At 44.5% G+C, this 14,283-nt stretch overlaps 1 protein-coding gene across 8 annotated transcripts in view; it reads right to left on the reverse strand.

Moving 5' to 3' along the window:
- The window catches only part of TNK2 (tyrosine kinase non receptor 2), a 331,563-nt gene that overhangs the window by 8,119 nt on the left and 309,161 nt on the right, over positions 1–14,283 (reverse strand). For 7 of the 8 annotated variants that reach the window (XM_073589363.1, XM_073589364.1, XM_073589365.1 and 4 more), the window contains one exon: positions 1,865–1,960. In XM_073589363.1, the coding sequence (XP_073445464.1) occupies positions 1,865–1,960 (96 nt within the window). Of the gene's footprint in view, positions 1–1,864; positions 1,961–2,848; positions 2,920–14,283 lie in introns of those variants that run through there. The other variant, XM_073589366.1, reaches the window with a different exon arrangement.

Raw genomic sequence — 14,283 nt, forward strand, 5'->3', positions numbered from 1 at the left:
GCAGGAGAGGGATGGTGGGAGATCCAGGACAGTGCAGGCACCCTAACTCCGTCCAGCTTCAGCCGAGGAGAGGGACCGTCCGCCGCCTTGCAGCTCCTCCGTCTTGCGTTGGTGGAGCAGTGGGGGCCGCACAGACTAGTCTTGTGCCTCTGTGCAAGCCCACGGTTTCACTACCTAGGGGTGGACAGGGCTAAGTCTGGCATAATATCCCACGTCGCGGGAGAGGATACGTGGAGGGACACTCTCACGTGGTCGCCCGTTGATGGTTTGGGGAAATCGGATCCTTTCAATAGGATGCGTTGCCCCTGTCTTATCTTCATAAAATAAAAAACAAAGAAAAAATAGATGTCTGGGGAAAAGTCCCAGAGATGTCCCTCGGTGTGGGAAAGGATACGCGGAGACGATACTCAACGCGTGCTCGCCCGTTGTTGGTTTGGGGAGATCGGACCCTTTCTATAGGATCCGTCGCCCCTGTCTCATCTTCATAGTAAACTAGAAAAAAAATAGTCTGGAGAGATCCAGACTGCGTGTGCCTCCATAAGACACTAAGCAAAAAACTGGTTTCCGCCCGCAATCGGGGCGAGGGTGTATGCGGCGGGGGAGGAGCTAACCTTGTGTTGTATTGCCTAGTGTCAGCCTCCAGATGGCAGTAGCATACACCCACAGTACCTGTGTCTCCCAATGAGATGAAGGAGAAAGTCCGATCTATTAAATTATAAAATTAATTAACCTGATCGCTAAGTAGCATAAAGAGAAACAAATCTAAAAACATCAGAATTACTGTTTAACGCTTGTAGCAACATGGCCAAATTGTGCTATAAGAGGTGATCCAAACATCATATCTACCCAAAAATGATATCAATAGAAACAGTGGTTCTCTGTGCAAAAAACAAGCCATCACACAGATGCATTGACCCCCAAAACCTATAGGGTTTTAGAAAATACTGAAATGAGATACCAAACAAATAATCTATGCATGTCTGGTATCTCCGTAATTGTACTGACCTGGAGAATCATTCTGCCAAGTAATTTTTACCGCTTTCCAGTATCACATGACAAAATAAATGGTGTCATTCAAAATTACAAGTTGCTACACAAAAAATAAGCCCTCAAATGGCTACGTTAATAGATAAATAAAAAACAAAGCTGTGCACATGCTGTGGATTTTTCCGTGCGGATTTGCTGCGGTTTCAAATCCGCAGCATGTCAATTCTTTGTGCGGATTCCGCTGCGGTTTTACACCTGCTCCATTGAACAGATGTCAAAACCGCAGGGGACAACCGCAGGCTAATCCGCAGATACACCGCAGGTCTTTTGACCTGCGGATTTTGCCAAATCCGCGCGGAAAAATCTGCAGCACAATCCGCAACGTGTGCACTTACCCTAACAAGTTAACCAGTAGGTGTTCTCAAATGTTTCACTGGAGGCATGTACTTTCTCCCACTGTGAGATGTTGACCAATCATAAGCAGGCAGCAATTCTCAAAATAAAAAATAAAAAAAGAACATGCCCCACCATAGCTTTGAGCAGATTTCTGATGTATACTATCAGACAGACCTAATCTCCTGCTCTAACCTCCTGCATGATTAGAAAGAACCCATGACTAACACCTTTCAGATAAGATCCCTGTGGTGAAGGGATAGCATGGCTGAAATTAGTGGTGTCAAATTACAAACCCTTCTATCATCACATCTCACACACTGAGAAACCTGCTCCAAGTTATGGTGTGTGGGTGTTCTTTCCTTTGTGTTGCTGCCTGCTTATGATCGGCATCATACAGGGAGAAGAAAGTACACATCTCCCCAGTAAAAACTGTCTGATGAACTTACAAAAAAAGGTTTATCATACAGGCTTCAGGTAATACCTTTAGGTATTGGATAGCTTTCTGGACATTCCAGCCATGGTTCTGCAGAGCTGTCTGGCATTCTTCTGTTGTCACACCATGTACTGTGTCCTGAACCTGAAAAAGGGAAAGGTTTGTGAAGCTACATCACAAAAAGATTTAAATCACCTTCAAAATAAATAACTGATGGTAATAAACGGTAGAAGATGTGCCAATGTGTTTAAGAGGCTCAGAATGTCTTTATCACTTGGTTCAGAACTGTGATTTGCTGTTCAACTAACCTAAAACAGATTGACAATTAACATCACTTCTAATCCATCACCCTCTAAGCTAAAAAAAACAAAACAAAAAAAACAAGATGCAAATCATAAATGCAGAACTAATGAAAACTGATGCAGTGAGTTCCAATATGTTTTGTGCAACTGATTTATTTACTGTACTTTTTTTGTAATACCAAATACCCCAATGCAAGTAGATTATTATTCTATATTACTGTGATTGAAGTGGAAAAATGCTTAAAAAGTAACCACTAATTTAATTTTTATTTAAAAAAATGAATACTACATATGAAAATAAGCAACTTTGTGGTATATCTTATCAGCAAAATTTGCTTCCTTCTCCTCCTGGACTGATCTTTCATTCTCAATGGTAAAATGTGTATTAAGTGAAGACAGATCTTCACATTAATGAGAAGATGACAGTTGTGGCTTTTAAAATACTATTGAGAAGGAAGGGGGAAGAGCTAGAGCAAATTCCCTAAATATCATATTCAATCTCAGTAATGGGAAAATCTAGTTTTACTGAAGACAAATCTTAACCGTGAATTGAAAATTTCGAGATTAAAAGATCAGTTCAGATGAAGGATAAAAAATTATAGTGCAAAGTTTATTACTTTAACATGTAGTATTGCTATATAAAAAAAATAAATAAAACAATTACTCTATTACTCTTTATAAAATAAAGTAGGAGACTGTACATATGTATAGGAAAATAAGACCCACATACCTGAAAAAACTGCCAAAAGGGACCTTTCATCAGTTTGAGCATGTTAAACTGGCCACATCATGGAATAGTTGCTGCAGAGATGATTAAAACTTAGTTTTTATTTTATTCTTGCTAATGCAGAGATAGTTTGTCATATTTGGGTTTTAGTCCAACTGAGTGTTACATGAGATTTGTCTCTGGGGTGTGTACTTTTTTCCCCTGCATGAGGTTGACCAATCATAAGCAGGCAGCAGCACACAGAAGGAAAAATAAAAGAACAAACCTTCCTCTCTTCACTGGTCTCTGCAACTACTGTATAGAGATACAGCAGAGCTGCATTATGTATCATTATAGTTTCAGATCTCATCTCACACTGCTATCATCTCTCACCCTTCCCCCACACTGACTGCCATGACATGGAATGGTATGTAATGATGTATAACTTTACTATGAAGCTACTGAGTAAAGATGCAGCAGATCTGAGTTATGTATCATTACAAACATTTCCAGATCTAATCTCACACTGCCGTCAACTCATACCTTCCCCAACTCTGTCTGCCATAAATTGAGATCTATAATGATTTGTAATGATACATTACTCAGCTCTGATTTATATATGCAGGGTAGTTGCAGAGATAACTGAGGAGAAGGAGGGTGCGTCCTTTTTTTCTCCTGTGTGTTGTTGCCTGCGTATGGATTAGTCAACCTCATGCAGTAGAAGAAGTGAACGCCCCCATAGACAAATCCGCGGTAACACTCAGTTCAACTAGAACAAATTATAACCTAACCTTTAATAGCTAATATCTTCACAAATGAAAGGAGAAAAAAAACTTCATTTTACCCGGTTCGGCAGCCAATATTCCACTATGTGGTTAGTTTAACAAGCTCAAATTGATGAAAGGTCCTCTTTAAAGGGATTTCCCATAAAGCAAATTTTTTTTATTATTATCCCTTGTGCCAACATAACTTTTTAGATTACACAGTATACTGTGTAAAACCTAGGCTAGCTCTATACCTTTCATGTCACTTTTCTTCCCTCATTGTTCTGCATCTTTTCATTCAGTAAAATGGGTGGTCCTGTATCAGCTATGACCTCACATTTAGTCTACGAAAGCTACATTTCCATTTCCCAGAAGCATTCTATTTATTAGCCGGTCTTCCTGGCTCTCCCCTTTACACTTCTGTGCTATGTACAGCTAACTTTTGCCCATCCCGCTCACTTTCAAGGCATTAAAAGCAGTACAGATGTGCACGTTCTGGCTCCTTTTCTTCGTGGTGAAACTCTCTCCAATAACAGTATACTCTGCCTGATCTGACTCACTGCCTGACAGCAAATTGCTGCATCCCTCCCTCCATACACACATGCTTCTGCCCCTTAAAGTACTCCATACTTTCCCCAGACACCAGATCTTCAGCTCCCTGTTTATTCCTTTGCCCCCCAGTAGCTATATGTGGCAGAGGGATGATATAGATGTTGATTCTCATGATGGTGTTAGGCCGTTCTCTCTTTCATATGTAGGGAGCCTGGAGTCGTTCCTTCTGACAGCCTACAAAGCATTACACGGAGCATGCTCACCCTGCTAAAGTGACAATTGGGAAACCACAAATCTGTTATAGAAGCATAGAAGATCTACTTATTTCTGAAGAATGGTTTTGCTTTTTTATAGTAAACTATTAAGTGTGCCAATAATTCTTGCCACAGATGTATAACATACAGCAAGCACAATAGCATCTCAACACATTCCAATGCATGGCCATGCTGAAACCACATGTCCAGTTCCAGCCCAGTCATTTTTCAAAACCCACTGCACTAACTTGATTTCAACCACTTTCCCAAATCACCTAAAGGAAAAAAATTATTTTAGATATAATTTAATATTCCTCCTTTAAAATAGACAGTAACACATGACTTCAAGTTGAGATTACTCATGGGATTTTAGTAGTCTGTAAACATGAACACACAAGTCCTAATTAAAGCTGAAGACACAAAATGGTAGGATATTTAGAATCAAGACCATTAGCAAAGAAACCTAATGTTATTTTATATATATTGGAGCAATAACAATGTGCACAGAGCCTTTAATGGCTGCCATAACGATCTTGTCAATGATTTAATATGTATGGCCCAATACGCCTATAAAACTTCTTTATCTTGTACTTCAGTAAATTATTAACACACAGCGATCACATATCAAAGTCCCATTGCCCTATTTATGTGTATAGCATACAAGCTCTTTTCAGGTATTAAACATTGTGAATGCAAACTTCCAGCATGAGGAACAGACAGCAGTGAATGGTCTCACACGTCCAAGGTTCAGGGTTCCTCATTTCCAGACACCATACAGTTCCGTATGTGTGAAACTGTCCTTATCTACTAATCACATCAATTAATCTTCTTTTGTATCAGTAGCTACTGGGTACACTTCACTACTGCCTCATCTGTATTATGATCTAAAGGGGAACGGTTCTCCTTGTGGAGAGTGCCAAGCAAGCATAAGGAGACTTACAGGCCATACAATGCTCATCTGGGAATTCAAATATGCAAACAGCCTCTTCCGAAAGAAACAAGACTTGAAACATGTATCTGCCAACTGAGTTTCTGGTTTGACTTCTTATCCAAAGTCATTTTGCAGAGCTCATTAAAGGGATGATATTGACTATTAGGACTGCTACAACCAATAGGTGGCACCAGAGATCAAGTCCTCTTCCTTCTGAAGAGGCTATTTGCATCACCCCCCACCCCCTTTTTACATATTTTGTTACATTACAACCTGTGTTAACATATTTTTGTAATCCGATTTCTGTGTCAAGCATCAGTACTATAGTCTAAAGTTAGTGAAATGAAGAAAAAGATAGGCATAAATTACGTTTATGGGATCAAATAACTTAAAATATGCATGTGCATTTGTAGTCACCCTTTTGCTTTGAAGTCCCTTAAAAGTTCTGGTGCCAGCAATTACCTCCATAACTCACATGCTTAGTGAATGGAAGTCCACCTGTGTGTAATATAAGTGTTACATGGTCGGTCAGTATACACACACCTTTCCTGAGAGACCACAGAGGTGGCAACACCATTAAGCAAGAGGCACCACTAACCAAACACCATGAAGACCAAGGAGATCTCCAAACAAGTCAGGGACAAAGCTGTTGAGAAGTGCAAGTCAGAAATGGGTTAGAAAAAAATATTCCAATCTCTGATTATGCCCCGAAGCACCATAAAATCCATTATCATCAAATGAAAAGACCATGGCGCCACAACAAATGTCGGAAAGAGGCATAGGGAGACAGGTGCAGAAATCCTCACTGCGCAGGCGCCAGATTCCCAGCCCCCTAGTGTGAATATATCATAACACTGCGAGGCGGGATCTGGGGCCTCCGCTACACGCAGGCGCGATATCATTACATAATCACCTGATGTAAGCTCACAAGCAGCGCACACGGCGCATGCCCGAGAAAATGTTTGCAGAGAGCAGGCACCTGTCACGTAACGAGGAACAGAGAAGAAGGCGCACAGAGGCAAGAGGGAGATGATTGACGGTTCTGAGGCGGTCGAAACAACATAAATCTATGACGCAGTAGAGGTATGGTGGGCAATTTATTAAAAAGTCTTTATTTCAGTGTTCCTAGGGATAATAAACATAAGAGCCACCTTCGCAGAATGCAGCCGTAGTGCTGCTGAAGGTGGCTCTTTTACTTTATTAGGCCCTGGGGGGGGGGGGGGGGTGAAGGTCCACTTTAAGGGGAAACATGTAAACGAGTGGCTAGTCAAAGCCCAGACCTTAATCCAATTGAGAATCTGTGGTCAGACTTGAAGATTGCTGTTCAGCAGAGGAAACCATCTAATTTGAAGAAGCAGTTTTGCCTTGAGGAATGGGAAAATTCCCAGTGGCAAGAAGTGGATAGCTCATAACGGCTTATCCAAAACAACTTGCAGCTGTAATTGCAGCAAAAGGAGGATGTATAAAGTACTGTCTTTAGGGAGTGAATAGTTATGTACACTACCATTTTCAGTTATTTTGTGGTTTCCTTCACAATAAAAAAGAAACCAAATATTCACAGTTGCAGGCATGTTCTTTACATGAACTGATGCAAACCCTCAAAGAAAACCATGTGAAATTCGAGGTTGTGAGGTAGCAAAACATGAAAAATGCCAAATGGGTGTGTGTGGGAGGAATACTTTTGCAAGCCACTGTATTTCCATCCTTTATAATTCTCATTCTTTTGCATACACTCCAAAAACTGAATGTCTAAGTCCGGCCTTGTAGAATTACAGTGTTCAGTGTAGGTTCCTGAGAAGACAAAGAATTACCCTTGTGACTGTATAAACCTACCTGTAACCCTTTACATATAATTATAAATTGCGCTTTGTAACTTTATGTACCAATTCTTACCAACCGTACATGTTTTTTGTTGGATAGTTATATTTAGAGCAGATTGGTCACGAGAATTCACAAGATAAGCTGCATAAATTAATAATTGTAAATAGCCGTGATGACCTACTTTGCAAATCCATTTCAGAATGGCTGTACAATCCTTTTTGAAGGTTTATAAGCAATCTGTTCCCACCTATCCTCACTGACTGCTCCTCAGTTTTCCTCTTCAATTAATGCTGAGATCTCACACTAATCAGTACAAGCTGCAGCCATCAGTCAGGCTGGTTGAGCAGATTAAATATAATTAGAGTACCTGCACACTCTGCGGAATGCGCTGCGGATTTGGCGGCGCGGATTTTGTAAAATCCGCAGTCAAAAGACCTGCGGTTTTACCTGCGGTTTTGCCCTGCGGTTTATCATCTCTACAATGGAGGAGATAGTAAACCGCAGCGGAATCCGCAGAAAGAATTGACATGTCAATTCTTTCTGCGGTTTAGAAACCGCAGCAAGTCTGCACTGCGGTTTTTGATATCCATAGGATATTATGGTACTGTACATCGCAGCAGAAACTGCTGCGGATCCGCAGCGGCCAAATGCGCTGCGGATCCGCAGCAAAATCCGCAGCGTGTGCACACACCCCAAGACTCATGAGCTCTCTCATTCTTTACCTAGACTTCTAAATTATTCATCTTATAACAAAATTATACAGCCATTCTCATATGGATTTACAGAGTAAATGCATCAGGCTCATCAGGTCAAATAGATCTATTAATACAGTGGGTACGGAAAATATTCAGACCCATTTACATTTTTCACTCTTTGTTTCATTGCAGCCATTTGGTAAATTCAAAAAAGTTCATATTTTTATCATTAATGTGCACTCTGCACCCCACCTTGACTGAAAAAAAAACAGAAATGTAGAAATTTTTGCAAATGTATTAAGAAAAACTGAAATATCATAAGGTCATAAGTATTCAGAACCTTGACTCAGACACTCATATTTAAGTCATATGCTGTGCATTTCCTTGTGATCCTCCTTGAGATGGTTCTACTCCTTCATTGGAACCAGCTGTGTTTAATTAAACTGGACTTGATTTGTAAAGGCACACACCTGTCTATATAAGACCTCACAGCTCACAGGGCATGTCAGACCAAATGAGAATCATGAGGTCAAAGGAACTGGCCAAGGAACTCAGAGACAGAATTGTGGCAAGGCACAGATCTGGACAAGGTTACAAAAGAATTTCTGCAGTACTCAAGGTTCCTAAGAGCATAGTGGCCTCCATAGTCCTTAAATGGAAGAAGTTTGGGACCACCAGAAGTCTTCCTAGACCTGGCCGTCCAGCCAAACTGAGCAATCGTGGGAGAAGAGCCTTGGTGACAGAGGTAAAGAACCCCAAGATCACTGTGGCTGAGCTCCAGAGATGCAGTAGGGAGATGGGAGAAAGTTTCACAAAGTCAATTATCACTGCAGCCGTCCATCAGTCAGACCTTTATGGCAGAGTGGCCTGTCGGAAGCCTCTCCTCAGTGCCACACACATGAAAGCCCGCATAGAGTTTGCTAAAAAACACATGAAGGACTCCCAGACTATGATACACCAAGGTTACTTACCAGTAGCCGGTTTTTCCGGAGCCCATGATGGCACACATGAGAGAGGGGATCCGCCCAGCCAGGACAGGAACCCTACTGAAGATAAAAGTGGCGGTACCTCTCCCTCGCTTCAGTTGGTTTACAGAGCATGAGAGGCCCCCCGGGTTAGTACACATGGTAAAACTATCACATTATATCTTACTAAATAAAGCACCCAAACTATAGTGCACACCAAAGGAGTGATAAGGGGGGGAATATACAGGTGCCGTCATGGGCTCCGGAAAAACTGGCTACCGGTAAGTAACCTTGGTGTTTTCCCGTCTCCCATGACGGCACACATGAGAGACTTTTGTAGAATAAGACACCCTAGGGAGGGACCACCGCTTGCAGCGCCCTTCTACCAAAGGTTAGGTCAGTAGAGGAAGATAGATCAAGTCGGTAGTGCTTAAGAAAAGGTCGAAGGTGAGGACCAAGTAGCGGCTTTACAAATATGCTCAATCGATACCTCAGCCTTCTCTGCCCAGGAGGCAGCCATGGGTCTGGTGGAGCGAGCCTTGATACCTTCTGGAACCGGAGCACCACTTGCAGAGTAGGATAACATAATGGCCTCCCTGATCCATCTGGCAATGTTACTCTTAGCTACCCCGTACCCTTTTCTACTACCCAGAAAAGCTACAAACAGGGACTGATCTTTCCTCTATTAACTAGTTATTGACATTTATTGTAATATGGCTCTCTTTACGTCCAATGTATGGAACTTTTGCTCCCCAGGGTTTTTAGGATTATTACAGAAAAATGGCAAGGAGATATCTTGAGTCCTATGAAAGTTTTGGACCACCTTGGGGAGATAGGCCGGGTCTGGTCTTAGAACCACTCTGTCATCCAAGATCTGCGTATATGGAGGGCATATAGAGCTTGTAGGTCACTCACTCTACGGGCCAATGTTAAGACTACCAATAATACAGTTTTAAATGTGAGTTTTGGTGACAGTTCATGTAATGGTTCAAAGGGATCTTTGGTTAAAGCCTCTAAGACTAGATTCAGGTCCCAGGGAGTTATCTTTGGGATAATGACCAGCCTCGATCTGCCACAGGACTTTATAAACCGGGACACCCACCTATTGGCCGCTAGGCCGCAGCCATACAGGGCCCCCAGAGCTGAGACCTGGACTCTGAGGGTGCCAGTGGCCAACTGGAGTTGCAGCTCCGACTGAAGGAACTCTAGGATAGGTCCCACTGGAGCTACATCCCCCAAAGGCTCCCCCAGGAAGCCTTGGAACTTTTTCCATGTTCTAGCGTAGATTTGGGATGGTATAGGTTTCCTACTTTTCAACAGGGTGGAGACTAACCCTGGTGAGAATCCCTGGTGACTCAGTAGCACCCTCTCAAAATCTAGGCTGCTAGATGGAAGCCCTCCCACCTGAGAGTGGACCACCGGTCCCTGGGAGAGTAGGTCTGGAACCTCTGGTAAGATCCATGGATCCGTCACTGACATGAGTCCCAGAAGGGAGAACCAAGGTCTCCTTGGCCAAAACGGAGCTATAAGAATTATTCTTGCTCGATCCTCCCTGATTTTCCGGACTACTACGGGGATCTTTGTTATCAGGGGGAACTTCTAGGGTATTTGTAGGGCATCTACTGTGAAGGGATTTTCTTTTGAATTCAGTGAGCAGAACTTCCTGACCCCACTGTTGCGTGAGGTGGCGAACAGGTCTATTTCTGGTTTGCCCCAAGCCTTAACTATTTGTTGGAAAACTTGGGGGTTTAGGGACCATTCCCCCTGTCTTAGGTGTCTGCGACTCAGGAATTCTGCTTGTGTATTTTCGACACCCCTTATATGCAGTGCCGTGATGGACAACAGATGTTGTCCAGCTAACTGGAAAAGTAGATTTGGTATTTTCATGAGGCCCAGAGATCTTTTTCCCCTCCCCCGGTGGTTGATGTAAGCTACCACTGCACGATTGCCCGTCATGACTCGGGTGTGGCGGCCCCGAAGCAAGGGGAGAAAAAGTTTCACGGCTTTCTCTACTGCCCATAGTTCTTTTACATTTGAACCGTGATCCTTTTCTAGCGAGGACCAGGTTCCCTGTATCGAGTGGGATCTCAGGTGTTCTCCCCATCCTGTGGCACTTGCGTCGGTTGTAATGAGGTCCTCGATTGGTTTCTGCCACGGGACACCGGCTGTTAGATGCTCTTCTATAGTCCACCAAAGTAGGGAGTTTCTTACCTCCATGGTGGGACATAGTTCGCCCTCTAAACGCCCTTTCAATTGTTTCTGTGCTGACAGAACTTCCCACTGCAGTTGTCTTAAGTGGTACTGTGCCAACGCTACCGCGGGTATGCATGATGTCAACGAGCCTAAAAGGGACATTGCGTTCCTCAGTGTTATATTTGGCCTTTGTATTGCTGTGCGAGCTAGGCCCCTTATTCTGGTCACATTGTTTCCTGGTAGGAGGCAGCGCTGTCGCTTGGAGTCCAGTATTAGCCCTAGGAAGGATTGCACCTTTACTGGTGTTAGTCTCGACTTGGGGATGTTTACTATCCATCCTAGCCTTAGTAACGTTAATATCACTTCCTTCACTTGGTGTGTGCAATGGGTCTCCGACCTCCCTATGACAAGAAAGTCATCCAGGTATGGGACGATCACCATGTCCCGGGAACAAAGAAATGACATTACCTCAGCCATCACCTTGGTGAAGACTCTGGGGGCTGTAGACAGGCCGAACGGAAGAGCTGCGTATTGGTAGTGATTGACCTGACCTTGGACATAGAGCACTACTCTCAAGTACTTTTGATACCCCCGGTGGATTGGGATATGATAGTAGGCATCTTTTAAGTCTATCACTGCCATGAGGCAGTGCTGGAACAGGATTTTTGTGGCCGTATTGATTGACTCCATTTTGAAGGAGCAATTGTCTACCCACTAATTGAGCCTCCTCAGATTAACTATGGTCCTCCAAAAGCGGTCTGGTTTTTGTATTAAAAAGAGGGGGGAGTAAAAGCCCCTTTCCTTCTTCTTGAACTGGGACCCCCTGTAGGACTTGTTTTTGCACTAGTCCCAAGACTTCCGTCTCCAGGGTCAGAGGTTGCTCTTGGGCTTTCCTTTGGGGTGTCATTATAAAGGTTCGCCTGGACGGACGGGTGAATTTTATTTATTTTTTTTTAAACCGTCCTTGATTATGCTCAGTACCCATGTACTGGGGGAGATATTTTGCCCAGGCGGGAAGGAAGAGAAAAAGTCCTCCCCCTACCTCCGACCTGATGTCATTTGGGAGATTTTTTTGGAGGAAGTAGAGGGCCCTTTAAACATATAGCCCGATCCTCTCCTCCTTTTAAAGTATTAATTTTTCCTATCTCCCGTGGGATGACCCCTGCCACATGCTCCAAAATTTCCTCTAGTTTTTTCCTGAAGAGGAACTGGCCTTCACATGGAATGGAACACAATCTATGTTTTGATGGCAAATCTCCCGGACACCCTTTAAGCCACAGGGTTTGCCTTGTTGCATTTGATAAGCTTGCCGCTCTAGCTGTTAACCTTGCGGCATCTGCTGAGGTATCTGCTAGGAAAGCCACTGCTCCGTGTACCAGTGTCAGATTAGACAGTATTTCGTCCCTAGAAACTTTATCCCTTATCTGGTCCTCTATTTGTTGTAGCCAGGCCATGAGGGCACAAGCGGTACAAATACCAGCTATTGCTGGTTTTTATCCACCTGCCGATGCTTCCTGGATATGCTTCAGGAAACCATCTGCTTTTTTATCAAGCGGGTCTTTCAGCACGCCAGAGTCCTCTAATGGTAGAAATACCTTTTTTTGAGGATTTAGCTACGGCACCATCGATCTTTGGGATTTTTTCCCAGGTTTCTGAGTTTTTTTAAATGGGTACCACCTTTTTTTGATGTAGAAGGTAAGGCACCCGACCTCTCAGGGTTTTGCCCATTCCCTGTCAATTAAGGCCTTTATCTTATTTACAGGGAAGGTGCGTTTTTTTTTTCCCCACTTTTCCTCCAGTCCTCCAAACATAACTTCCTCCCATGATTTAGGAGACTTTTACTCCTTAAGGCCCATTGTAGACCTGACAGTTTTGACGAGCTTTTCCACGTCCTCTGTTTTGGAAACACGGACGGCCCCCTATATCTCTGTCTGAGGAGGCTTCTGAGGACTAAGTAGAGGAAGAGGAGGTGGAGGGGGACAGGGATTTTTCACGGCCTTTTTGCACTAGCGAGGCCTCTGAGTCCCTTGTACGGCTTCTTTTATTCGCCCTTTTAAGGGCTGCCTTAAGGGATCCTTTCACCTCCTCTTGTATTATAGCCCTAAGGCTAGTCACCAAATCAGGGATTTCATCCCGTATGGCTTTGTTTATACAGTCAGCGCAGAGATCTTTCTGCCACTGACCTGCCAGCGGGTTGTCTGCATAGGGTGCATGCGCTATTTTTGCCGCTAGCAACCCCTAGTGATCAAACAGAAAAATTGGAACCCCGATACCATAAGGGTGACATTCACGTAGATCACTCACCACCGCTGTCAATCAAGGGTACCGATCTCAGAGGCTCCTCAGATGCACTCGTGACGCTTTTTCTGGACGTCTCAGAGTCATGCCGGTCGTGTTTACAACTGCCGTTCCCACCACTTGAACGCTACTTCTGGTATGCTGGTGGCTCGGCACTGCATCTGGCGAGAGCTTTTGCTGCTGCTGCTGCTGTCGCTGCTCTCTTGCCCCACTTCCCTTATGAAGTTTTCTGGGCATGAGTGCGTCTTCTGTGGTCATCCCTCTATCCGAGAGGGATCCACTGCACTCTCAAGCCTCCTCCGGTGCCCATTCACAGCCCCTCACCCCTCCTGCCACGCCGCCGGGATCTTTTGCCGGCCAGCTTATCCCCATGGGCGCCGCCATCTTGGATCCCGGCGCTGCCCCCTACGTCACACGGGCACGCCCATTCCCAGCGTGCCTTGATCGTGACGTCAGAGGGGCGTGACCCAGGAACGGCCGCCCCTCCTTGACATTGGCAGAGGGGGGAGGGCGGCGCGGCAGCCACGGAAGAGCCCCTGGGACCCCTGACCGTGCTGCCCTGACGCCCGCTCGGACGCTGAGCCCCCGGGGGACCCGCGGACGGCGCTTCCACCCCCGACGCCCAGCGCATAGGCTCTGCCTGATCTTCCACGCTGGCACGGGGGTGTGCAGGTACAGACATCTTGACACGCCGTCTTCAGCACACGGGTCCCTGTCAGGACAGGAAACCCAACTGAAGTGAGGGAGAGGTACCGCCCCTTTTATCTTCAGTAGAGTTCCTGTCCTGGCTGGGCGGATCCCCTCTCTCATGAGTGCCATCATGGGAGACGGGAAAAAATAAGATTCTCTGGTCTGATGAGACGAAGATAGAACTTTTTGGTGATAATTCTAAGCGATATGTGTAGCGAAAACCAGGCACTGCTCATCACCTGCCCAAAACAATCCCAACAGTGAAATATGGTGGGGGCAGAATCATGCTATGGGGG

This window comes from Dendrobates tinctorius, unplaced genomic scaffold (genome assembly GCF_039654945.1).
Source record: "Dendrobates tinctorius isolate UK_male_01 unplaced genomic scaffold, ASM3965494v1 ptg000107l, whole genome shotgun sequence".
In the NCBI taxonomy this organism is placed as follows: domain Eukaryota; kingdom Metazoa; phylum Chordata; class Amphibia; order Anura; family Dendrobatidae; genus Dendrobates; species Dendrobates tinctorius.